This window comes from Gossypium hirsutum, chromosome D11 (genome assembly GCF_007990345.1).
Source record: "Gossypium hirsutum isolate 1008001.06 chromosome D11, Gossypium_hirsutum_v2.1, whole genome shotgun sequence".
In the NCBI taxonomy this organism is placed as follows: domain Eukaryota; kingdom Viridiplantae; phylum Streptophyta; class Magnoliopsida; order Malvales; family Malvaceae; genus Gossypium; species Gossypium hirsutum.
The window spans coordinates 10,489,005-10,515,297 of NC_053447.1; the positions used below are offsets into that span (position 1 = coordinate 10,489,005).

General features: G+C 33.7%; 2 protein-coding genes, 1 long non-coding RNA gene and 1 pseudogene across 3 annotated transcripts; 3 read left to right on the top strand and 1 right to left on the bottom strand.

Annotated features, from left to right (window-relative positions):
• Positions 1-482: 482 nt before the first annotated feature.
• Positions 483-2,049, top strand: LOC107912305 (transcription factor MYB108-like). The gene is made up of 3 exons (NM_001327067.3): positions 483-743; positions 844-973; positions 1,063-2,049. Exons 1-3 carry the CDS (start codon positions 584-586, stop codon positions 1,652-1,654), a joined length of 882 nt encoding a protein of 293 aa, NP_001313996.2. The 5' UTR covers positions 483-583; the 3' UTR covers positions 1,655-2,049.
• Positions 2,050-14,047: 11,998 nt separating this feature from the next.
• On the top strand, positions 14,048-14,649 carry LOC107910930 (probable pectinesterase 56). Its single transcript, XM_016838846.1, has 2 exons — positions 14,048-14,374; positions 14,527-14,649. The coding sequence occupies exons 1-2, from the start codon at positions 14,048-14,050 to the stop codon at positions 14,647-14,649; spliced, it is 450 nt and encodes a 149-aa protein (XP_016694335.1).
• Positions 14,650-14,863: 214 nt separating this feature from the next.
• LOC107912306 (uncharacterized) lies at positions 14,864-18,188 on the bottom strand (annotated as a pseudogene).
• A 2,641-nt stretch (positions 18,189-20,829) lies between these two features.
• Positions 20,830-21,741, top strand: LOC121223738 (uncharacterized). Its single transcript, XR_005921079.1, has 2 exons — positions 20,830-21,080; positions 21,354-21,741. It is a non-coding gene; the product is annotated as an uncharacterized lncRNA (long non-coding RNA).
• Positions 21,742-26,293: the final 4,552 nt, after the last annotated feature.

Here is a 26,293-nt window from a genome sequence, read left to right on the forward strand (position 1 = left end):
AATTAGACGTGATTGCAGTAATACTTGGCCCTTAAAAAAGGTGTAAGCAAAGTCGTCTCATCATCTTCACATGTTGCAAACCATATAAGAACAAAGTGAAGAAGACTATAGACATATGCGTAATAATAAACAAAGACAACTTGTCCCTATAAGATGACCCTTTTTTTTTTATCTATTTGCCATTAGACTGTCGTTTTGGTCTTCACAATTCATACTCGTATGATTTGTCCAATTGTGCTCGTGAAACAGATATGAAAAGTCAGACAGTCAAATGCCAAAATAAAAAATAATAAAAAAATCACAAATGGGTCCAATAAAATAGTAGTATTCTGCTATCAACTTAATCAGTTTGATTACTATGATTAATCTCGTGGATCGTCAAACATGACCTTTTTTCTTGTTTATTAGGAGAAAAAAAACTATTGTTTAGTTTCAGTCTAAACCCATGTTTGCCGCTGTCTATATAATCATCCTCCTACCTAGTATACTCGTAAGCTATCTTCATCACAAATTCAATTCTCAAATCAGCTTAGAGGTTTATCCTTGCCTCTCCGACTGTAATTAACCTGTTTTAAGTTGAGAAATGGATGTTTACAAGAGAGGTTTCATATCTGAAACTTCAAGAAGTGAAGAAGAGATGGAGCTAAGGAAAGGTCCATGGACTGAAGAAGAGGACTCCATGCTTAGGGCGTATGTCAATATCCACGGCGAAGGTCGCTGGAACGCTGTTGCTCGCTTATCAGGTTAATATATATAGCGTAGTTTCTTTCCCTGGTTATTGAAACAAATTTGGTTTTAGCTTTTATTCGTAATTTCTCACAGTATGAAATGAAATGTGCGCAGGATTGAGAAGAACCGGTAAAAGCTGCAGATTGAGATGGCTGAACTATATGCGACCAGAAATCAAACGAGGAAACATCAGCCTCGAAGAGCAGCTATTGATTCTTGAACTCCATTCTCGCTGGGGGAACAGGTTTTTTTGCTGGCTTTCCTCCTTCCTGCAATTCAATAAACATAAGAATGATCTTAGGCTAATCTTTTTGACCTTTTGAAACTGTGAAGGTGGTCGAAAATTGCACAACACTTGCCTGGAAGAACAGACAATGAAATAAAGAATTATTGGAGAACAAGAGTCCAGAAGCAGGCCAAGCAGCTTAACTGTGACGTTAACAGCAAACAATTCAAGGACGCCATGCGTTACGTTTGGATCCCCCGTTTAGTTGAACGGATCCGTGCTTCATCCGAGTCTCCCTCGAGTCAACCTTCTACCACCACCAACACCACCTACAATGATCGTATCAGCAACATAAGCAGCAGTCAAATGAGCTACGCAAATGCGAGTGGGTCGGTCCAGGTTGACCCAAGTCTTCTGCCCGAATTATCAGGCACGTCATCAGACTCCCTTGACACCCAAGTCTCTTCCGTTTCGGACCTGACCGATTGTTACAATCCACAAAGCCTTTCAAACTACTTACACAAGGGGTTAGGTTTGGAAAAGGAGGGAGCGGCCACATGGGGCAGAGATGAAGAATTCCAGGCGACAGAGGAGCATAGCAATGGTTGGTTGGTTGGTGGTGGGGAGTCATCGATGGACACTGTGTGGAATGAAGAGAATGTTTGGTTTTTACAGCAGCAGCTTCATGATGGGATCTAACCACATGAATTCGCTAGCGTGACGGTTCCACTTTTTCTATTTTAAACCATTGTCCCCATACTGTTATCGGATGATGGAGAATATGAAAAACACAAGTTTCGACTAACATCGCCAAATGCACTGCCTTTAGAATGTAAATGATTCACGCAACATTGTCCAGGTTTATATGTAGCATTAATTATTAGTGTGTTCTGAAGAAATATCTTTTGCTCTGCTCTAATCTACTTTGTTTTTTCTTTTTATCATTATTCGAGCATTCATAGTTTAATTTTTATTGAAAACAAATTTTACTAGTGTTACACAATTTGTCAATGGAAAATATTTTAAGATATGATGGTAGTATTTATAAATACGTATTTTATTATATATTTAACATGTATCATACAATAAATTAAATAAAATTAGATAAAAACACTCATAAAATAACAATAATAGTATTTGAGTAATATGGCAGTTTAATTTTTTCGAAAAAGAGTGCTAAATAATCTAGTTTCTATTATAGGCAGATGAATTGGAATTAGTTGTATGAAAGCTTGAAAAAATCTTTAGAAACTTGATAATAATTAAAGAAGAGAATTGCATAGGTGTGGAATATCCTGGAAGTACAATACATATATATCATGTATGTATGCTTGTTTTCTTGGTTTGTCTCTATATGCAAATGCATGGTTTGACAGTTTGGGTGAGAATGTGGGATGAAAACTCTCCCTCCCCAACATTGTCTGTGGAGACAGATCCCATGGATCCTTCTTTTCTTTTGGCACATTTTCTTAATGTTTATCCAAGCAAAGAATTAGATCTCGTGAGTCGTGACTGCTGCTGCAACTTGGAGATTCTAGAAGAGGAACCTTTGTCATTGGTTTATTTAATTTAAAATTGGAATCAAAAAGAAGTGGGCCTAAATATTCAGAGGGGAAAAAAGGGTTCATTTTGCATCGGATTTTCAACGGTAGCCGTAGGGTTCCAAGCACTAACTGCCGAAACCGTTGAAATCATGTCCAATTCCAAAGGTCTAACCAGTCACCCCCATTGAATCAGTAGTCAACTCTAACTCCCATCCATGCCACCCTGCCATTGAATCTATTCTTATTCAAATTTATATATCTAGACTCATTCCATGTTGGAAACAATCACACATTCTCCACGCTATGAGTCATTGCATGATGGAAAATTAAGTAACTAAATGTGAACGTGGATCGAAGAGAATGGCAAGTTGGGAAATACTATTTATCGGACAACAAAAACTCTTCAATGCATACACTAAACGAGCTGATTATTCCAAGCCAAAATTTAAACAGTAGGCAGGCACCCATTGGTGCTAGGCTTGACTCTTATAGCCTTTCCCCTAATTATAGGGTGAGATAATTATTAATCATATTGAAAATTGAAGGGAAAGCCAAGGCCTTGGTCTTTTTTCCCCCAGATGCAGTAGCCAATTGTTTTATAAGTTGCTTCCTTCCAAGTAAACGTTTTAGTGGAGTTTAGAAATTGAATTGTGGGCTGAAAATGATTCTCTCTTTCTATCACGATGCTGTCACTGCTTACCTCAGCCTGCTGCCCGCGTTTTTGTTTTAGAGATAAATGTCATATTTTATACCCATATTTTTTTAAATGTTGAATTTTCAATTTGTATACTATTTGGTACTTATGTTTTCATAAAATATTTAATATGATACATGAAATATCAATTTCTATATTATTGTGGTATCTAAAGTTAGCATTGTTAGTAAATACTAAATCAACCTATTAAAATTCAACATGTGAAAACTTTCTTCTTTTCGAATCATCAATTCTACATAGATAATATATTATTAAATAAAACAAAAAGATTAACCTATATTAAATTTTAAAAAATAACTAAACTTAAACCTTTTAAAGTTAAACCATGTTGTTTATGTTTAGTTATTTTTTAAATTTAATTTCTAACATAATATTATATTATCTATATGAAATTGATGATTTGAGAAATCAATCCATGTGTCGAATTTTCATTTAGTAAAAGTGGTAACTCCAAGGACAATGATAATACATAGATTAATAGTTCAGGCACTACATTAAACATCTTCAAAGTACAAGTATTATATTAAACATTTTATAAAAATATAAATACCAAATAATATATAAAATAATAGTTTAAGTACCACATTACGCATTTTCAAAGTGCAAATAACATTATCTTATTATATTTTTGTTATCGGCCCGTTCGCATTTGGGCGATTATTGAGATTGAGCCCATTAATCTGCCCATCAAAACGCCTGCCTTTAAATTGGGTTTCATGAGCTTGGATCATCAGACCTGACCCTGCTCATTCTCTACTCCGTTATATCACTGACTCACTTCACCAGCAATAAACTCCACTTAACTCGCCTCCATTTATATAACTAATTATATGGAAAATATTTATATATTGTATATTACTATTATTATCATTAACACGTCTAAGACCCATTATTTAATTCTGAAAATTAAACTAATTTTGATTACTAATAATAATTCAAAAGTTTTTAATAAAACATTAACATGTAGCCGTAGGGACATACAAATTAGACCTGTCCATGGGCCGGGCGGCCCAGCCCGAAGGCCCGCCCGAATTATGTGAGGGTTTTGGTAAAAATATAGGCCCGAAATATGGGCTCGGGCAAAAATTTAGGCAAGCTTAAAAAATGGGCCGGGCCTCGGGCAAGATTTTTTTGGCCTGGGCCCGGCCCGGCCCGGAAAATATTAAATATATATATTTTTATTTTTAAAATATAATAGTTTTTTATTTTAAGTTTATTTACTTTCATTTCCTTGACTAGTGTTACAAAATAATAATAATAAACCATCAAGTTTGTTTTATACAATTAATAATTTGATAAATTTACTAATCAAATGTTAGATTTTATTACAACAATTAATACAATTAACAATTAATAATTTGATAATTTTACTAATAATTAATTTTAATTTAATTAAAAACGGGCCGGGCCGGGCCGGACTCGGGCCCCATATTTTTTCTCCAGGCCGGGCCTGGGCAAAATCTCAAGCCCATGTTTTTGGGCCGGGCCTGTGCCTAGTAAACGGGCAGAAATTTTTTTTGAACCCGGCTCGACCCGGCTCATGGACAGGTCTAATGCAAATTAAGGTCCCATGGTGGCTAAGAAAGTTCATCTTTAATTTTTAAGACTTTCCAATATTTTTATTTACTTTATTTAAAACATTAATAAAATGTTTCATAATATATAAAAATCACATACCGTCAGTTTCAAAAAGAAAAATGACATGCTGTCAAATGTCAATGTAAGCTTATATAGGGACTGGGAACAACTGAATCCTAATCTAGTTATGATCAAGGGTTAGATAAAGGCTGTGTTACTTCTTTCGGGGGTCTTTGTTTATATTTCAGCTTCTTTTTTCTGTTAAAAACACATACATCAGCTACCATCTGATCTGAAATTAATTAATTTTTGTTTCCAGGTTCCTTGTTATAAATTATACAAGAATGTCATACACTTAATTCTTTACTCAGAGTAATGCAGAAAGGAGAAAAAGGAAAAAGACCAAGAAAGTAAACACCATACGTAGGGCTGGGTTGTCAAGGCCATATGCAAGGGTGATGAGCTATTTTCCAAGTGTGGGCATCCTCCTCCTTGCCCGTGGGCATCCAAATGCAGCCTTGGTGTCTCACATCATGGTTACTGTCTTCAATCTCTACCTTGTTCGACAAAAGATCATGATTTTGGCATCTGATCATAAGCGCCTTCGCTAACAAAATTAAAGAAGCCATGCTTTCCTCAATTGCGTCCCGGGCATATATAACACACTATCAACCAACGTCATTTCTAATTAGCTTCTCAGCCACTCCCCTAATATAAAATCCTTATCTCCTTAACTACTCATTTGAATTTGGCCAACCATATTAGTGCAAGCAAATCCGAATTTATTCCCAAAAGGAAAAGACTGTGAATCAAATAATTTGGTTGGCTGGTAAGAAATAGTTGGTAAACTGTTTATGTACTGCTTTGCTTTGTTTAAAATTATAAGAGAGCTACTTTTTCATAAACAAATTGTAAGTTGGACGTCAGATATATTCATGCCATTGGTGCCAGTGTCAAGGGTTCTGATCTGATCACGTAATTTACATTAGTCAATGAGCGTTGGACGACTGCCTCACACAACTTTTTGTAGTTTGAAAATATATATACAGGTGGGAATCAAAATTTATCATGGTTCGCCTACTCACAAAATTACCCTACATAAATTAAAATTAAATAAGCATATGAGTCCCATGCAAGATAATTAACATCATATTGGTGGGTATATCGTTTTTTTTTACTAAAATCAGTACGTATTAATATTGATCTATTTCGATGTTTCATTTTAATTTTATCGATATTTAAAAAATACTTAATATATAAATATATTTGTAAATATCAAATTAATGATAATAAATTTCAAATATAAAACATTATCAATTATATAAATGGCTCATTAATAAACTTAACAAATAGAAATCTATCAAATTCAAAATTAATAATAAAAATCCATCATTCAATATGAAATTTTAAGGATTTAGCTCATTTCTTTTATTTTTTTGATAAAAGAAGTGTTGGCCAATATATATTTTTTAAATTGGGTGAATAACTTTTTATTATATTTTAAATGCGAAAGAATGTTTTTTTTTTCAAAACTTTACATGCCGGTAGTATGTTATTGGCTACATCCAATTAAGTTTTTAGCATAATAGTAAATAATTAAAAAAATAATTTTTAATATTATTCATGCTTTAATAGGTACACCATATTTCAACCAATGTGATTGAAATTAACCGAAACGAGTCAATGTAATTGATTTAGACTGCAAATTTTACCAAAATAGAAAGAAATATTAATGATTTCGATTTAACACCAAAATAGTCCACAGTGATCAACAATACTAAAATCGATGTGAAACCTACCACGATGACCATAAAATCATATCATAATGGGTATGATCATAGATTTTTGTCATTTTTATTATGAAGAAAAAGAGCTAGCTGTTTGATAAGTTAACTAAGTGATATAGTCACTTAGCGAATGTCTATCAACTATATCCTCTCTCTTTTTCATGAAAAACCATCAGGGTTTTGTAGGCTTTATTATTATTATTATTATTATTATTATTATTATTATGAAATAAAAAAATTTATTTAGCAAAATAGATTGATTGAAACTATTTAGCATCATGGTTGAAATCAGCACCTGAAGTACCCGACTTCAAAATTAGAATATGCTATACAAATTTTTTGGTGCTCAAATGAAAAATGACACCCACAAAAGAAATTGATTTTGAAATCAAAATTTAATAAAAAAAATTGATTCTGTTACTGACTCGAATTTAAATTAATTATTTTTTATTCTGTTCTTGAATCGAATCTAAATTTAATAAGAGTATTTTTGAAAATACTTCAAGTTAAGGTAAAGCGATTGAGTCAGAACCCATTAGATTCAAGTCTTTTTTGCCAGTTGAATAATTTAGCTCAAATGACTTATTATCCAATCAAGCTATATGTCTAAATTAAACAATGAAATCAAAGTTTAGATCTCCTTCAATAAAATGTCCAGCAAAATTAATTTTTCTAATTTTTTTTTATCATTAGAGAAGGGATGATTAGATAAAAAAATTTTTATCAAAGTTTAGAAGATGAAGCAAGTTGATGATGGGTTATGAGCTTCGAAGTGTGGGGCACCCAACCCATAGGAGGCTATATATTCCGCCAAGCGATCTAATCGACGGTGTCTTTCCAACGGTGAACTACGCAGGCACAATGCTTTGGAGTAGATATTTTGATGATCATTATACTCCCACATATCCGCAACAACAAACATGTACTACTTTCCTCTTAATGGACCGGGTTTAGATTGAATATATTAGTTCTCTATGTATAAAATTTATTCGGTTTGTATCACTCAATTATATTCTTTTTTACGTTTTATATTAATAAAATAGAGTTCGAACCAAATTAATTTTTTATTAAATAGATTAATCTAATCTTTTTACTATTAAAAAGAGATTAATATTTATTTTTTAGTTTAAATTCAAATAAAATATTTTATTTATAAAATCATAAAAATTTTAAGAATATTAACAATTAAATAATAAATGATATATTTTAAAAATAATAAAGGTTAACTCTACAGATTGATTTCTTTTTAGTGCTAGCTGCTAGAGAAGGCTATCCTCGTAACCTTCCAAAATAGAAGTTGATGCTGAATATAAAGATCTCCTTTTCATATCATTTTACTTTGGACAGTAGGTAGCCTAATTTTCAAGTACACTTCTTACATGAAAACATATCCACTAAGCCAACCTTTACATTAATACCGCCTGTTGTCCGTCCATATAAAGATATCAGAATAGCCAGGTCTTGCCTCACATACATATATAGAGGTTAAAACATGTTGTTAGTCCTGTATTTTGATAAAATTTGAGGTTTAGTCCTTAAGCTAAAAAAGTTAAAAATTAATTACTACCTTTTTTCATTTAAAATTTCAGTCCAGTCATTAATATAATAAGTACTTTCTATCAAAATTTGTCAATTTAGAGTTTGATTTGGTTGCCCTCATATAATGTGGCATATGGTTGATAAAAAATAAATATATTAAATTGACAAAAACTACCAACGAAGATTATGATTGGACTAAGATTTTTAAATTGAAAAAGTAGGAGAATTGAACTTTTAATGTTTAAAGTATAGGGACCAAATCTCAAATCCTATACAAGTACAGGGACTAACAACATTTTTCAACCATATATATATGTATGCTTGTGTGCGAGCGATGATCAGCTTAAAAAATGGGTTTATGCTAAATACATCTAGAGGATGCCAAAACATTGAAAAAACTTGTATTAGTCATTTTATTGAATAAGTTCTCCTTTTAAATCCTTTTGACTGTTCTACTTTTTGTTAATCCTTACACAACAACTATATGGAATAAACAAATACACAACCATAGGTCTATAAATGAAGCTTTTAACTTCTGTCTCTCAATCTGATCAGTTTTTAGATGAGAAATAATTCAGCTTTAGATCAAAATTCATCCACTAGTTTTATCATTTTGTATTTGTTCTACATTATGTTAAGAAAGAAACCGACATTTTAGAAAATTATAAAAACAAAAGAACAAAAATGGATATTCCAACCTTACATTTTGAAGGTTTGAATTACTATTTCCAGGAAGGATTCTTATTAAGCTTTGGCCTGCATTGCAACAGGAAACCAGCAGCAGTTCAGCACAACACCAGCAGTAAAACTTTTTGAAGTGCAGTAATGGAGCTGAACCAAATGCAACAATATGTTTTGATCATTTTGTTCCTATGTAACTTTGGTTAGTTCATTTGTAATTTGTTCACAAAGTTAGTAGGATTAGTTTATGATTTGAGTTGATGTAATAGCTGATCAGCTATCTTTTGTGTGTAATTCAAGCAAATTTTAGTCTTGTATTAGTGGGAGCAGTTAAGTCATTAGGTAACTGCCCATTACTTTGTAACTCATATATTATTCAAATTTTGAATGAAAAATTAAGGTGAATTTTTCAGTTATCATTCTCCCAATTGTTTTCATTTTGTTTATGCTTCGATTTCTTTGCTTGGTCTGCTGCTTTTGTTTTTGTTTTATTGCTTAAGTTCCAACAAATGGTAATTAAAGCCTGTCATCTTTGAGGGCCTCTGTTGTTGGTTGCTTTTAGCCACAACAAAACTTGAAAGAGAGAGAAATCAAAGCTATTGGGTTTGTTTCAGCAGGATGAGCTTCACACCACCTCCACCACCTGTGTTCACTGGAGAGAACTACCATATTTGGGTAGTTAAGATGAGAACATACCTTCAAGCGCACGATTTGTGGAATGTGGTTGAAAATGATACTGAACCACCTCCATTGAGGGCCAATCCCACCATTGCTCAGATCAGACAACATAGTGAAGAGTGCTCCAAGAAGCATAAAGCAATGGCCTGCTTGCAGAATGGAGTATCATATGTTATCTTCACTAGGATAATGGCCTGGGACTCACCCAAGTGGGCATGAGAGAAGTTAAAGGACGAGTTCATGGGGTCAGACAAAACAAGGCAACAACAAGTAATTAATCTCAGGAGAGATTTTGAGAATTTGAATATGAAAGAGTCAGAGACTATCAAGCAGTACTCAGACAGAATAATGGCCACTGTTAACAGCATTAGGCTCATTGGAGAAGACTTCAGTGAGAGCAGAGTTGTTGAAAAGGTCATCACCACTCTCCCTGAGAAGTTTGAGTCAAAGATTTCATCACTTGAGGACTCGAGAGACTTGTCAACTATCTCATTGTCTGAGCTGATAAACTCTCTGTATGCACTTGAACAAATGAGGGCCAATAGGCAAGAAGAGCATCTTGAAGGAGCTTTCCAAGTAAAGGCCAGAGTAGGCTCAGGTTCAAATTTGAAAGGGAAGAAGCCTTGGCTCGATAAAAGGGAGAAATCAAGGAGAGATGCAGGCAAGAAAGTGTTCCCACCATGCATTCACTATAAGAAGACCACACATTTGGAGAGGTACTATTGGTACAAGCCAAACATTCAGTGCAGAAGCTGCAAACAATTTGACCATGTTGAGAAAATGTACAGAAGCAAGGGGAAGGAACCTATTCAGTAGCAAGCTCAAGCTGCTAAGGATCTTCAAGATTAAGAGGAGCATGTTTTCACAGCTTCCTGCTTTGCAAGCTCAAGCTCTAGCAAAATCAGATGTGACTAGCAAGTAGACAGTGGTTGCTCACACCATATGACAGCTGATGAAAAGCTGTTCAAGGAGCTTGATAGGAGTTTTGTTGTAAATATCAGAATTGGTAATGGCAATCTGATTTGAGCTCAAGGCAAAGAAGATGTTGTGATCAACATATGTTCAGGTAACAAAATCATTTCTAATGTGTTTTTTGTGCCTGACATAGATCAGAATATGCTTAGTGTTGGTCAGTTACCGGAAAAATGGTACTCATTGGTCTTTAAAGATGGTTCCTGCATTGTTAAAGACTCATTTGGTCAGGAGTTAGTCACAGTAGTAATGACAGATAGATGCTTTATGCTCGGTATGAATCAACTCGAGAAGAAGGCTTACACTAGTCTTGCTAATAACACTGTTCTTTGGCATAGGAGACTGGGCCATGTCAATTTTAGATCACTTGATTTGTTGCACAAGCTAAATTTGGTAGATGATTTGTCAAAATTTGAATCAAGAGACATTGTTTGTGAAGTTTGTCAGCTTAGTAAGCAGGCTAGATTGCCTTTTCCAGCTAACAATGCATGGAGAGCGCGAGAAAAGCTTGAATTAGTTCATTCTGATATTTGTGGACCAATGAAGACTCCTTCATTGAATGACAATAAGTATTTTGTTCTGTTCATAGATGACTTAACCAGGTTTTGTTAGATTTATTTCTTGAGGCAGAAATTTGAAGTGTTTCTGATAGATTTAAAGCCTTAGTTGAAAACCATACTGGCTGTAAGATCAAAGCCTTGAGAACTGATAATGGCATTGAGTATTTGTCTGATAGATTTCAGAAGCTGTGTGAGCAAGTTAGGATTCATCATCAGCTAACTACAGTTTATACTCCTCAACAGAATAGAGTATGTGAGAGGAAAAATAGAACTATGCTTGATATGGCCAGATGTTTGTTATTTCAGAGTAAGTTTCCAAGCAAATTTTGGGCTGAGGCAGTCAATACCTCAGTGTATTTGCTCAACAAGCTGCCAACTCATACTGTCAAGGACAAGACCTCCTTTGAAGCTTGGCATGGACTCAAGCCAATTGTATCACATCTGAAAGTGTTTGGCTGTGTGTGTTATGCTCATATTCTAGTAGAAAAGATGACCAAGCTTGAAAGAAGAGCTGTTCTAGGGAGCTTTGTTGGCTATAGCAGCACTAAAAAAGGCTACAAGGTATTTGATCTTTCAACAAAAAGGATTTTAGTGAGTAGAGATGTAAGGTTTGATGAAGAAAAGGTTTGGAGTTGGAATAATGCAGATGCAAGATTGATTGAAGAAGATCAGATGAACTGTGACTTTAAACCTGCTGAAGTAGAGTCAAGAAATGAAACTGTTGATGATGCTCCTGTGAGAGGTACCAGAACTATTGCTGACATCTACCAAAGATGTAATGTTGCAATAGTTAAACCCTCTGACTTTGAAGAAGCTCTCAGGGACAAGCACAGGAAGAAGGCTATAGAAGCTGAAATAGAGATGATCTACAAGAATGATACTTGGGAATTGGTGAGCAGACCTGATCATAAGAAGGTCATTGGTGTCAAGTGAGTGTTTAGAGCCAAGTACAATGCTGATGGCTCATTGAATAAACACAAGGCAAGGCTTGTGGTGAAAGGCTACAGTTAGCAATATGGCATCGATTTCATGGAAACATTTGCTCCAGTAGCTGGACACAATTAAACTTCTGTTTGCCTTGGCTACTCACAAGCAATGGAGAGTTCACCAGTTAGATGTTAAGTCAGCATTTCTAAATGGTTTCCTTAATAAGGAAATTTTCATTGAGCAACCAGATGGGTTTAAGGTCCTAGGAGAAGAGGACAAAGTCTATAAGTTGAAAAATGATCTATATGGCCTAAAGCAGGCACCAAGAGCCTAGTATGACAGGGTTGACACATACCTATCTAGGCTCGGGTTTGAGAAAAGTGTTAGTGAAGCTACACTTTATGTGAAGAGGTCAGAAAATAAGACATTGCTGATTGTTTCTCTCTATGTGGATGATTTACTTGTGATTGGAAGTAAAGATGAATTGATTAGTGATTTCAAAGTGCAAATGCAAAAAGTGTTTGAACTGACAGATTTGGGAGTCATGACATATTTTTTTGGTATGAAAGTAAATCAATCAGATCAAGACATTTTCATTAGCCAACATGCCTTTGTTTTGAAGATTATCAATAAATTTTGCATGCTAAACTGCAAGATAGTCAGTACACCTGTGGCTCAAAGGGAGAAGCTAACTAGTAGTGGGAATCAAGAAAGGGTTAATGAGAAGGAATATCGAAGCCTAGTAGGTTGCTTGCTCTATTTAACAACAACCGGGCCTTATATCATGTTTGGTGTTAGTCTTTTGTCAAGATTTATGCACTGTTGTGATGTGGTTCATTTCAAAGTAGCCAAGAGAATTCTCAGATATGTCAAGGGAACTTCAAGTTATGAAGTCAAGTTTGAGAAGGGAAAGGAGCTTAGGCTAGTAGGATACTGTGATAGTGATTGGGTTGGCTTTGTCGATGACATGATTAGCACCTCTGGTTACTTCTTTACCCTTGGATCAGGAGTTTTCTGTTGGAGTTCAAAGAAGCAACAAAGTTTACAGCTGAAGCAGAATACATTGCAGATGCTGCATCTGTTAATCAAGCCATTTGGCTTAGGAAGCTCCTATATGATCTTAATGAAGAACAAGCTGAACCAACTAAGATTAGGGTGGATAACCAATCTGCAGTTGCCATAGACAAAAATCCAGTCTTTCATGGTAAACATTTCAAGATCAAATTTCATTTTGTTCGAGAGGCTGAGCAATCAAAGGAAGTCAGTCTTGTTCATTGTAGCTCAAAAACTCAATTGGCTGATATTTTGACCAAGCCATTAGGAGCTATTAGATTTAAAACTTTGAGAAGGAAGATTGGTGTTTGTTGCATACAGTCCAAGGAGGGGTGTTAAGCTTTGGCCTGCATTGCAACAGGAGACCAACAGCAGTTCAGCACAACACCAGCAGCAAAACTGTTTGAAGTGAAGAAATGGAGCTGAACCGAATGCAACAATATGTTTTGATCATTTTGTTCCTATGTAACTTTGGTTAGTTCATTTGTAATTTGTTCACAATGTTAGTAGGATTAGTTTATGATTTAAGTTGATGTAATAGCTGATCAGCTATCTTTTGTGTGTAATTCAAGCAAATTTTAGTCTTGTAGTAGTGGAAGCATTAAGTCATTAGGTAACTGCCCATTACCTTGTAACTCATATATTATTCAAATTTTGAATGAAAAATTAAGGTGAATTTTTCAGTTATCATTCTTGCAATTGTTTTCATTCTGTTTATGCTTCAATTTCTTTTCTTGGTCTGCTGCTTTTGTTTTTGTTTTACTGCTTAAGTTCCAACAATTCTCCATGCAGAAGTAGCAATATTAATAATGGTAAATGATATTGACATGAAACTAAACAAACAATTACAGAAAAAATGTCATCATAAATAGAAATTTGTATGCCTTTTGGCCTGATTGCGGGAACAAAGTTCTTAAAATTTTGTTGTCTATCCCCCTAAAAAAAAGAACTTATGTAAGAAGTGTCTTTATAATTACACTTGCACATATGCCTGGTTTGGTTAATTAAAAGGGATTTCTTTGTCATTTCAAAAATCTTCTTCCTACACTTGAGTAAAGATGGTAACGGCAAGGAAGCATATCATGTTTATAGCTATCTTGGCAGTATGGTGGGAAGGCCAAGGTCAGTTGGCTCCACTCTTCGACATGATCATAGCACAGGATGAATCAGGAGATTTGATTACCACCACCCAAGGAATATCATCAGCTCCGAGCTTCGGTTCGAGCCGGTTCAGGATAAAATTATGTGCAGGTATTTACAATGAGAACATTGTCATTAACAAGGAAAAGACCAATCTGACAATCATTGGGGAAGGGATGGAAAGAGGTATTATCACAGGCAGCAGGAGTTATGGTGATGGCATGAAAACATTCGAGACTGCAACAGTTGGTAAGTTAAAAAATCTTTTAGTTTTAGATAGAAAATAATTAATTATATAAGTTTGGGTTTAATTTTTTGTTTTACTGCTCTTTCTTGAATCATCAAAATGATAGAGATAAATGGTGATGGCTTTGTTCCTTCGGGTATAACTTTTTAGATTACTGCTCGCCTTGAAAAAAAGCAAGCAGTGGCATTGCTAACTAAAGCCAGCTACCCGGCTTTTTACAAGTGTAGAATAATCGGGTTCCAGGATACACTTTATGCCGAAAAAGGGTACTAGTTTTTCAGGGAGTGCGAATAAAAATAAGGCATGGAGCGAATGAAACAACTCGTTTGAAAAGACTAAACAGATGCGAGTGTTTCTTCTCTCATCAACCACATTCTAATAATGGCTTGTTAAACCCCCTTAGCTTATCGATATTTTAGGAAATTAGGATTTTATATTGTCACTTTCTGCAGGAATATCCCAGTTTTGAAAGGATCAAATAATAAAATTTTGTCCCAACAAATTACATTTCTAACTAAACTTGTACTGTACAATAACTGGAGTGCTTGGCATTCAACAGCTCAGATATACAGAAATCAGCAAAGCCAGGTATCGCATCAAAATTTGTTTACTTAAAGATCAAGAAGATCAATTGTACGTGACATGCAAAATACCACAACGACTGGCAACTTCACCCATTTTTTTTGCATCATCAGTCAACTTTTCTAGTTTCTTCTCCAAGAATTGAACTAGAACCTTGCTGCTCTAACAAGCTGCATTATCAACATGTAACACTCAGAAAAACCATTCATTGCATTTTATGGTCACCATGAACAAAAATGGGCATCTCTTGAACTCATGTATTGTTGGGAATGAATTTTTTAATCCAAAAATGACGAGAGGAATTTGTACCTAGGAGGATCATGGTCATGTTTTTCAGTTGTAGGAAAGGTTTTGTAAAATTAAACAGAAATCAAGCCTTCACCAACCGCTGGTGCAGCAGATCCCTGTAACATCACAGTTGTGCCGCGTCTATGACATATACCTGCAAGCAATGTCTGAAATGCCAGAAATTCCTTCAAATGGTAGATGTTATGGATTGTGAACCTCAAATTTTCCAACAAAGAAGGGTCTGGTACATAAATGGATAACTGGAGAGCATTTCTAACATACATTAAATGCTTATCACATTCCATATGATGAAACAAGCTTCAGGTTCTATTTCTATCATGAAAGGTTTATGAAAAGAGCTAGAAGAGTTACTTCAGAAATTATACTTTGTCTAGGAATCAAATTGTCAAGCTTAATGATAATGGCTTAAAGAATTAGTAAGATGACAAAAAATGATACATGGAGGACCCAAAGAATGCCCAAAGCTCAAAAGCTGATTAGGATCTTTATAAGCAGATAGAGATCTCTCAAAATAAAGCAAGATGATGAATCGACTGATGTCAACTCACTAACCTGTTCATATAGCATTCCAAAAATAATCTGTTTACAACATTCTCCGCAATGTAAGGCTTTTCATTCTGGACAAACAATTTAATAGATAGTTGATGTAGCTCTTTTCCATTTTTCTTTTCATATTGAAGGCTTATCCAACATAAGAAGTTAGAATTTGAAATGTGCAAATACAAACTTCCTACTAGAGATGATTAACTTTACAATACTTTTGGAGGAGTTGACATTGTTCCATGTCAAGACACAATAAATTGATGCAGTTGAAACAGAGAAAGCTCGTCAACAAAGTTTAAGCTTCAAATACATGTAATTATACTGCCTAAGTTGTATTCAGCATGCTAATCTTTCTGAAAGAGTTGGAACTTGATAGATTGACTAAGTTTGTGATTGCCAAACTAACATGCTTCACCTCTGAGACTGACTTCAATCATACTTGATTGCTCATGAAAGCTTATACTAGTAGATAGTACATTTTAATTACTATTACTAAGGGCTAGTTTTTCATTGCTTTTGGAAAGTGCTGTGAAAATGTGCTTGTGAAAAGTGTTTTTGAAAAGCTTGGTTTAAAATATAGGAGCCAAAGATTTATTCTTGTTAGGAAGAGAATAATTTTTATCTCGGTTCTTTACTGGAACTCAAAAGATATCAAATACCTTGAAAGAGTATGACAAGGCAAAAGATAACTGTGATGACCATAGCAAAAAGGCTACTGCTTGATGATGGCGCAGCATTTGCAGCCTTCATCTTCTTCATTGCATTAATTCGTTTAATCCTAGCACGTTTTATCATGGAAAGTTCAGCAATCTCCCTCACCAACTGCTGGTCAGCAGCATCCAACTAAGGAGCTTTCGATGGCCGTGGAGGCTTGGGAGGCTTCCTAGAGTTTTTATTCTTACAATTATCATCTGCAAAGTTCTTCTCCACAAGCGCCATGAGATCATGATTATCTTCCCCTTCTGAACTCTTGTCCACCCAGAATTCCATATTCTCATTCTCAACTGAGCCAAACCTTGAGGAACTACTACAAGAGTTTACACCATATTTGCCCTTGCCAACGCTACCAAATCTCAAAAGATCACTCGAAACTCTACTAAAAGTTCTATTTGTTTGCAAATTTGATGAACCATGACCTTTGGTTCTTTCATCTTCATTGACTGTTCCACCACTTTCAAGATCTACTTCAATACTTGTTTCTTTTAAATACGAGTGATACATTCAAAGAAACCTTCAGTGCCTCTGAAACCTTAAGGTACCTATATTACTGTTAAACTACTTCAGTCCTTGCCTACATGAATTAATCTTTCACTTCAAATGAAAACAAAATCCAACTAAAGTTTGACACTTTTGATCAAAGCATATCCTCGACTTTGAGCAAGCAAACGATCCTGAGTTTGTTAATGAAAAATCACATATTAGTTGTAGAAAATATAGGGAAATGGACGGTCAACAGAAATGTTAACTTGGAGAACAAAAGGAAGGAAATTTTAAGAGTGGACTAACAAAACGTCATGACCAGAGACCCAATGGAACAGACCAAAAGAGAAAATTAGTCGAATAAGTGAATTTTCACTTCTCCAGAAAAAAAATTAAGCTTGATTTTTTTTCTTTTAATTGGCAACCAGAAGCAGGACAACAATTAGCTCCTAACTACTACCTTATATATAATTTATAATGCAGTTCCACAATTGTAAATAATAAAGAGGTAGAATAATAGAAACCGGAATAAACCCCGTAATTTTATATTTATATATTCAGAAAAAAAAGAAGAGCAGATAACCTTTGAAATTAAAAGCCAGAAAACAGGGGGAAACTACACCCTGACCTTGACAAACACTTGAAGGTGAAACATAGCTATGTGGGAATGTACCTCAACTAAAACCAAAACGAGCCCAATTGGATGTCTACCAGGAATCTCATATCTTTGAAGATTTCACCAAACTTTTTATCTTCAAACCGGGGCTGGTGACCATCTCAGCAAGCGCATGTTATTCAATTTAATTTAATCCTTTGAAAAAAAATGGCCTTTTTAATTATTTTTTGTGGGTTTAAAATTTAAAACTTGGAAAGGTTTTTAATTGTTTATAAACAGAGTAAAGCACTAAAAACTAAAAACAGGAAAACAAAAGGTGATTTTGAAAAGTAGATGTTGGTGAAGTTGGAAGTGTCAGGTTCTTCGAGGATGGGTATGGGTTGTTGCCGGTTGATCACAAGACGTGTACTAGTCCAGAATATTCAAATATTTTTTAGGAAAGAGGAAACAAAAGTTGATTAGATTAGATTAAGATTAGATGACAAGGTATATTGGGTTATTAAGAGTCTTAGGGTGAACTTGGATGGGCAATTAGGTACGCACTGCCTATCCAAACTCACCCTTAGTTTTGGAGAATGCTATGCTTTTTCTTTGACTAAAGCTAGATCAAAATTTCAACCCGGATTTATTTAAACAGCTTTATTTCATTTGATGATTCATTTTATCTTATCCACTAATGGAGGATAATTGTTATACGTCAATTCAAACCGGCATTGCTTATATAGAACCAAAAAACAAAGTGGGCATTGCAACTAACGAAGGTTCCACTGACAGTCCACATGTCACAACCACCTTTTGTGTTTAATTGATATTATCAAAGGGGACACGTGTTTTGAGTTGGATAACAGAGCCCTTCTCCATGTTTGTTTTAATTAAAAGGATTAAAGTAATTAAACACAGCCGCTCTGTGATCACTGTCGTTTCTCCATTCATTAGTCAAAAGAAGACTGCATGCATATGCATAAACAAGCTACAACCTCCATTCCCAAAAGCAAAAGCAAAAACCATTCCCAAATGAGCATGCACTGAAATTGATGGCCAGTTTTGATGCATTTTCATGTTTAGATCATATCTTCTAATATATTTGAATTTTGGAGCTGAAATTTCTGGAAAATGACTCGAAAGATGATAAAGAAGTGGGCTTAGAAATTTATTAGTAGTAAGTTGTTTGCATTGCCATTGTCCCGTCACAAACCTCTATAATTATGGTCTTTGTTTCAAAATAGGAGGAGCTTGAAGTTGAGATCAAAACCATTTTTTGTTAAGTGTTTGTCAATTTCTTTATTCGTGTAAACTCTTAAGTTTCTTATATCTAATATATCTTTTTCATCTAAGTTTGAGTTATTTAATTTTGTTATGTTCTTCTAAGTTTTCAATGTTAAGGTGAAAGGGTGAAACTCTTGACAAATATTAAGGCAAATCCCATACTTGTAAAGTAAGATCTTTTATTTGTTATAGACAATAGGTGGCACAATGAATGCTTGGATAAATTAACCTTGATTTGTTGTAGACATATAAAAATTGGCATAAACATTTGAAATCTTTGTCGAAACCACTTTTTTGTAAGTTTGAAAATGGGAATCGACTTTTAAAAATGAAAATGGGAGTCGCCACCGATCTTTTATTAAGGTGTGATCGGTTCACCATTAAAATAAATTTTAGGTCTGCGAGATTTGAGAAAATAGGTCCGGGAGTCGGTTACGCACGAGGAAGGGTTAGCACCCTCGTAACGCCCAAAATTGGTACCGAATCGATTGTTTAATGTCTTAGTGTCGAAACTTTGAAAAGATTTTAAAATACGATCCTTTGAAAAGAAAATTTGAGTAAAATGAATTGGACGATGAGATTCACTTATTTCAAAGAAATAAATCGTCACACTCAGTAAGTTAGAGTGCAACATTTTAAATCCTCAAAATTAAATTTATCTCTTGACTTTTAAAACCTATGCATTTTGAGAAGGATATCCGATTATTTGGTTCAAACGGAAATTAAAACCCAATAAGTTAGGGTTTAATTTCCCTAAATTCTTAAACATCAAATATTGTCTTTATTTTAAAATCGAGGTAACAAAATGTCATATCCAGTAAGTTAGGATCCGACATCTAGAAATCTCAAAAATTTTATTTTGAAATTGTATGGTTTTAACAAAATAAGTACTTAGCCATCTAAATTCATGGAAAAGAATTGAAACCCAGTAAATTAGGGCACAATCCAATCGAAAACGATGAACACTAAGCCTTTCTTTTGAAGATTATGAAATAGCATGATTGTAGCATAAATGATATGAGTAATAACAATGAAAATAAATTAGATAAAAGGATAAACCAATAACATACAAAATAACAATGCATTTGAGGAAATAAAATTGGAACATTCATTCAAAATAATAATGAAAATAAATAAAATCATAAAAAAAAACATGTGTATGAATACAACAAAGTTTGAAAAGAATAAAAATATATAAACAGGTAAATAATGATAATGTGTATGTGTGTATACATATACACGTATAAAGTTGTAAAATATATAAAATATAAAGGGTAGGTATAAATATATATTTATGAAAATTAAAAATATATATATAGGCATATGTACACTATAACAATATGTATGTACATATATATATATATGTAAATTACAAGGTGTATAAAAATGTTAATATGTACATATAAGAAAATTAAAAACATGTAAGTGTGTGTATATAAGAATATGTATATATAACAAAAATTAAAAAAATATAAATGAGTAAATGATCATAATAATAACAATAATAATATAGCTAATTAATTTAATAATAATAAAATAAAGGGACTAAATTTAAAACAAAACAAAATCCCAGGGAGAAAACAAACATAAAATAAGGTAAAAGGTCAATCCATGACGCGCATAGAAGGAGAGGGACCGATTGGGAAATTACCCCTAGCCCTATGCGCAATGTTCCACGTGGGACTGAAATGAAACAGCTATAAAATTATATGGCTAAATTAAAATAAAAGAAAAGAAGGAAAAAGGGGCTAATTGTAACACGCTGCAAAAGCGAAGGGACCCCGCGCGAAAATAACCCATTTCATGAAAACGCGCGGATCCCCCCTGGAGCGGGTCGGATCACGCGCGGGTCATGGGGGCTAAAACGGCGCCGTTTAGTTGTGTATAAAAGCTAAGAAAAAAAACCTTAAAACATTTTAATCAGCTACAAAAAAAAAGAAAAAAAGAGCATCTCATTGCTCCATAGCCACATGAAGTCCGGCCTAGGGCTCCGCCCTTGCGCCGCTTGTCTCCACCGTGCATGTTGGTTGGCGATACGCAAAAGGGCACTTTTAGCCCGTGGCTCGCAAGATCTTTGAGGGTCAAGCCCTCTTAACCCTGAAGAACCGAAAGGAGGAGGCTCTCGGCGGTCTTTAGATTCGGCTCCGACAACGGAGGACTCTCCGATGGCACGAGAACAATGTAAACGGTAAACTCGTTTTCCTTTTTATTTTCTATTTAATGTAAAAAAATAAAAAAAATAAAAAAGGAACTACGAATCTGATGAAAAAATATAACCTTGGATCTGTTTTTTTATTTCTTGAAATCGTGAAAAAGGAGGCCCCTCCCCCGACCCCTTACAAATGTTTGATTGGCTTTATAGCCAGAATTACAGAAAAATGAAAAGAAAAAATAAAATCCATCCCAAATCCCCTTTGTTTCCCATTTTCTGTCATTTTTTGCTGCTGTGTGTTCGTTGCAGGTGTACGGGTACGGAGGCGCGGACGTGGCACGTACGTGGGGAGAGGCCTGTTCGTGCGGAGGTGACAGAGGCTAGGGCAGGAGCAGCAGCTAGCTAGGGTTTGCTCTAGGGTTTCCGCAATCTCTTTGTGTTGGGCTTGTAACACGATTGGGTAGGGATTGGGCCATTCGGGTTTAGTATTGGGTCAGATTAGGTTTGGGCTTAATTGGGTTTGGGTTATAATTTTGGGCTAGCTGAAATTTGTAAATGGACTGCTAGTTCATGAGACTTTTTTAATTTGGTTTATTTTATTGTGTGGGCCCGGGTCAAAATTGGGCATTACAATCTTTTTTATAAGTTTTGAAGTTATAAGTGATTATAATACCATATGTTATATTTTTAGACTGAATTTAAACATTTGAACTTTCATATTGCACCATATTTTACTTATGCATTCATTTGTTAAACTCTTAACTTATTGGACAATCATATTGGACACTCATTTGATGGACATACCTTTGCTCATGGATTTATATGCTTAATTGTTGAACGTACATTACTAGATTCTCTGATTAGGATCTATATTTTGTGTGGATTCTAATTGAGTAATAACATTGAGTACTAAAATTTAATCGACACCAATAGTTGATCCTCTAACCTTAACATATTTTCTTCCACGTATTTGCTTTTATTATTTTTAATTAGTTTATTTCGTTGATTTTTATTTTTATTTACGGTGTTTCTTACTCCTACTTTCGTTTTCGACACTCATTCCAAAGCTAAGTGTTAAATATTTGATCTAACATAATATTTGTAATTTTGTAAGTTTTAGTCAACTTCCTTGTGGATCGACCTCGGACTTTCAAGATTTTATTTCTTGAATATAACATGCACTTGGATTATACACCTAAAAAGTCCATGTCAAAGGGCTCTTACTAGATACTAACTTCTTCCCTATCTTGAAATATGTACAAGCATTTGCCACAACAAATTTGATCTGTTTCATGTTAAGGCGTTGCTAACCCCGTCACTAAATACAACGGAAGTCGGTTTGTTAAGCTTCCGTGAGTCGACCATATGATATGAACCAGAACATATACTCCACAAGAAGGTAAGTTAGGTATTTGCATAATGTTGACGGCCAATTGTCTCTACTCCACTACATTCTTGCATCCAACTCCATACTCTTTCTCTAACTTGGCAATGCTTTTTAGATCAAAATGCCGTCAAATATGAAATTTGGTAGTTGAAGAAAATTGAGGATAGATTTTGGTATGGAATCAAGATAAGAAAGCTGAATTATAAGACATGAAGCGCCATCACAAAATTGCAAAATTCCACTTCACTTCTCATTTCTGAATTATCAGTCCCAGATCGTTTTTCTTTGGTCATAGCTGTTCTTATACGACCCTTTGTAGCAACCTTCATTTTCTTTAGAACCTTCAACTATTGCCTATTTGACGTCTAAGTCGATCACTTTCCAAACATTGTCCCTATCAGACAGGAAGTTTCGTATGTGGCAATCCACATTTATTCACACATTGTGACAGTGGTTTCAATCATAGCCTCACCTACGTTAACAAACATTTGAGAAAGAACAAGGATTGACAAATTGGAACGAACTTGGAACCTCATCAAGTGGTCACTTGATATATATATGGACTTAGAGACATCAGTACATTCAACTAGAATTAGGACCATTTTCTCCATCGCATGAATGAACATAAATTTTATTCATGACGTTGTTAGTGGTCTCAAAAGCCTTCGAATATGGATAGGGGATAGTAACCTTGGATCTTTTGGAATCTCTCAACACTGCTCGCATTCATCACTCAATAATAACTGGTTTTTGGCATCATTCATGATGTTAATGATCTTGAAAGTCGAGCATCCTAGCCTTCGTATATGGGTAGGTGATTTATAACCTTAGGTCTTTTGGACTTTCCTATCACTAATTTATTTGAGTGACAATCACTAATTTATTTACATCTCAATCTATATAATTCGAAATTAAGATTCGCTTTTTGTATTTGAAACTAGACCCAATGAGATATATACCATAAAAATTTCATAATTTCTAGATAAGTCAATTAATACAGTGTTCTTCTTCAAGTCTTCTCTGTTCTGCTGCTAGGCAACTTTGACCCTTTTTCTCTAAAACTTAAATATCTTTCGATATAAATCTAGTATGATGTTTCTATTTGTTTCCCTTGAAAATAGCATTAATATCTTAGGCATATAAATTTCATTTCCTAAACATTTTTATACAATTTAAAATGATTTTTCCAAGTTAGAACAAGCGAACCTGAAATCATTCCGACCTTGTCTCATAAAATTTATTATATATCATAATCTACAATTACATTGCTTACAACTTTTCTTTTCTGAAAAACTAGACTCAATAAGCTCTAATTTAGTATTTGATTCAACCTCTAACTCGATTTCAAAAATATTTGGTGAATTTTCAAAGTTAAACCACTGTTGTTGTCCCGAAATTGTTTTAATGCTAATTTTTACTCTTTCATGATTCTTTGTATTAACTTTCATTTAGATATACATAATCATTATACTTTTAATTATTTTTCAATTTAATCCTTAAAACTCACTTATATCAACATATAATTTTATCATAACTTCTCTTATTTCAATTATAAATTTCATAAGCTTACAATTTAATCTCTAACATTATGAAGATTCATTATTTACTATAATTTTACCTAACATTAATTCATTAACACTTACCACTTCATTTTAACCCTTTATCCTCATACTTTACTTAAATCAAAAAAAATTTCACTCTTTACAATTTAGTCCCATTATCATAAATTCAATGTAACTTGGAAATTTCATCACACATTCACTTTTTATGAAATCACTATATCATCACACTTCATTTATATTCTCTTTTCAACATTCCATTCCATATATCTTATTTTTTTATTTTACAATTTAGTCTTTTTCTACTACTTCAATGTAGTAATTTAATTTCATACATAACATTTGCACATTCATAATTAATTCAACAATTTAAAATTCTCTACACTTAGATGAAAATTCTCGAAGTACTTATCTTGTCTCTATAATCTCTTCATGTTTTCCACAACTTTCGCCACTTCCACTTCCACTTCAAATTTATTTCTTCTAATATTATATTCTAACTAATTTTGGAATAAAATTTCTCTAGTTTACTTCTCATTTTGGGTGGGTATGGAAAATTTCAAAGAATTTGGGAGAAAAGTGGGATTTCATGGTAAAGGACCAAATTGTAATAAAATAAAAATCTCTTTGCATGTATATATAAGTGACGTTGGAAGCATGAGGACTTTTCTTCACGTTTCCATGTAAATATCTTAAAATATTATAATATAAAATAAATTTATGTCATAATTTCAATCTAATGGCTAAGATTTCTTCTCACTTTTCAATTTGATCCAATGGTCCATATTTTGCCAACAACCATGATATTTTCTCATAATTATCCAATTTAGAAAATGATAATTTTATCCTTCATATTTCTTTAAAATTTCATCCTTAAATCACTGCTCACTTTTGGTAAAATTGAAATTTAGTCCCTAATATTTCTTCACTTATTCAATTTGGCCCTTGCACACCAATTTCATGTCATAAGAAATTTGGTAAATTTCAATTTTATTCCTTCAACTTGCTTATTTTTATACTTTAACCTTTTAATTTTGAATAATTGTTCTTAAACCTCAAAATTTTTTACATATTTACGATTTAATCCTTATTTAGTATACCACAACATACTTTTTAATTTAACTTTCTTTGATACTCCTCAATCTTCTATTTTATCACTTTCATTTCCTTATTTTACTTTATTGAAAAATCAATTATTCATAATCTCAATTTATTATCGCTTTTATAATACAATAATTTTAGGGGTGTTACAAAAATTACCAAGCTACCAATCGATTAAACTTGCTGCCATGGCACAAAGTCATGATATTTATTTTATTCCTTTTTACCGTATCTTGTACCTTGGTAGACCAGTGTATTCATTGTAAATTTTACTAGAAATCATAATTTATGTCTAGGCCTAGTCTGTTTTCCATTAATATTACAACAAGCTAACCGTATATAAATTCCCAAGAAAGCAGTTGTATTCATCAAGATCTAATTTTCTACCCAGCAATTGAATCAAAACATATAGGGAACATTTATCTAACAATGTCCAGTATTGTTTTTAGCTTTTGAATTGAGATTCCATCACTGTTTTTAGCTTCTGAATTGAGTTTCCATCAATCTATTTTATAATAATGTAAAACCACAAGTGTAGATTATAACAAAAGAAAATCAGAAAGTACTAATAAGCAAAGGAGTGGTTGATGATTTGGTTCCCACAAGTGCAACATGCATAATTAATATTTTGCATAATACTAACACGTTTGTCGTAAGTTTGTAAGTCATATCTCCACCAACTAAAGCGCTTCTTAAATTCCGTGAACTCCTTTGGCCTCTCCTCCGAGTATGAGAGACAAAACCCCGATAACAGTGCATTTGATAGACAAGAAAGCATCTCTCCAATTAGGCTTGATAGATAATATATTAATCTTTCAATTGATTTGCTCATTTCTGATTAGACTAAGGACATGTTTAGGTTCATCTATTAATATAAGTTGTCTTTCCGTATTACGATCCGACTATGTAATACTGCTTAGTATTAGTTACACATTAGACAACAAATGAGCTAATATTTGTTTCTATTTTGCTTTACATGCAAAATTCACGTGAGGACAACATAAAAAAGGTACTAATATAATTCATGAATAATTTTATTAACCAATATGTTCGAAAAAATTACAAATATACAAACGAATATACTATACTTAAGGCACTAGATCCAACATCTTGTTCATTTGCCATTTAAGGCACTTAATAATTTAAAAATCAATTTTCATTCATTTTGCTCACTTAACAATTTAGTCTTTATACTATTTTTA

Coding starts and splice junctions, on each gene's coding strand:
- LOC107910930 (XM_016838846.1), top strand. CDS start 14,048: ATGGTAACGGCAAGGAAGCATATCATGTTTATAGCTATCTTGGCAGTA. Junction 14,375..14,526: donor AAACATTCGAGACTGCAACA/GTTGGTAAGTTA, acceptor ATAACTTTTTAG/ATTACTGCTCGCCTTGAAAA.
- LOC107912305 (NM_001327067.3), top strand. CDS start 584: ATGGATGTTTACAAGAGAGGTTTCATATCTGAAACTTCAAGAAGTGAA. Junction 744..843: donor CGCTGTTGCTCGCTTATCAG/GTTAATATATAT, acceptor AAATGTGCGCAG/GATTGAGAAGAACCGGTAAA. Junction 974..1,062: donor CATTCTCGCTGGGGGAACAG/GTTTTTTTGCTG, acceptor GAAACTGTGAAG/GTGGTCGAAAATTGCACAAC.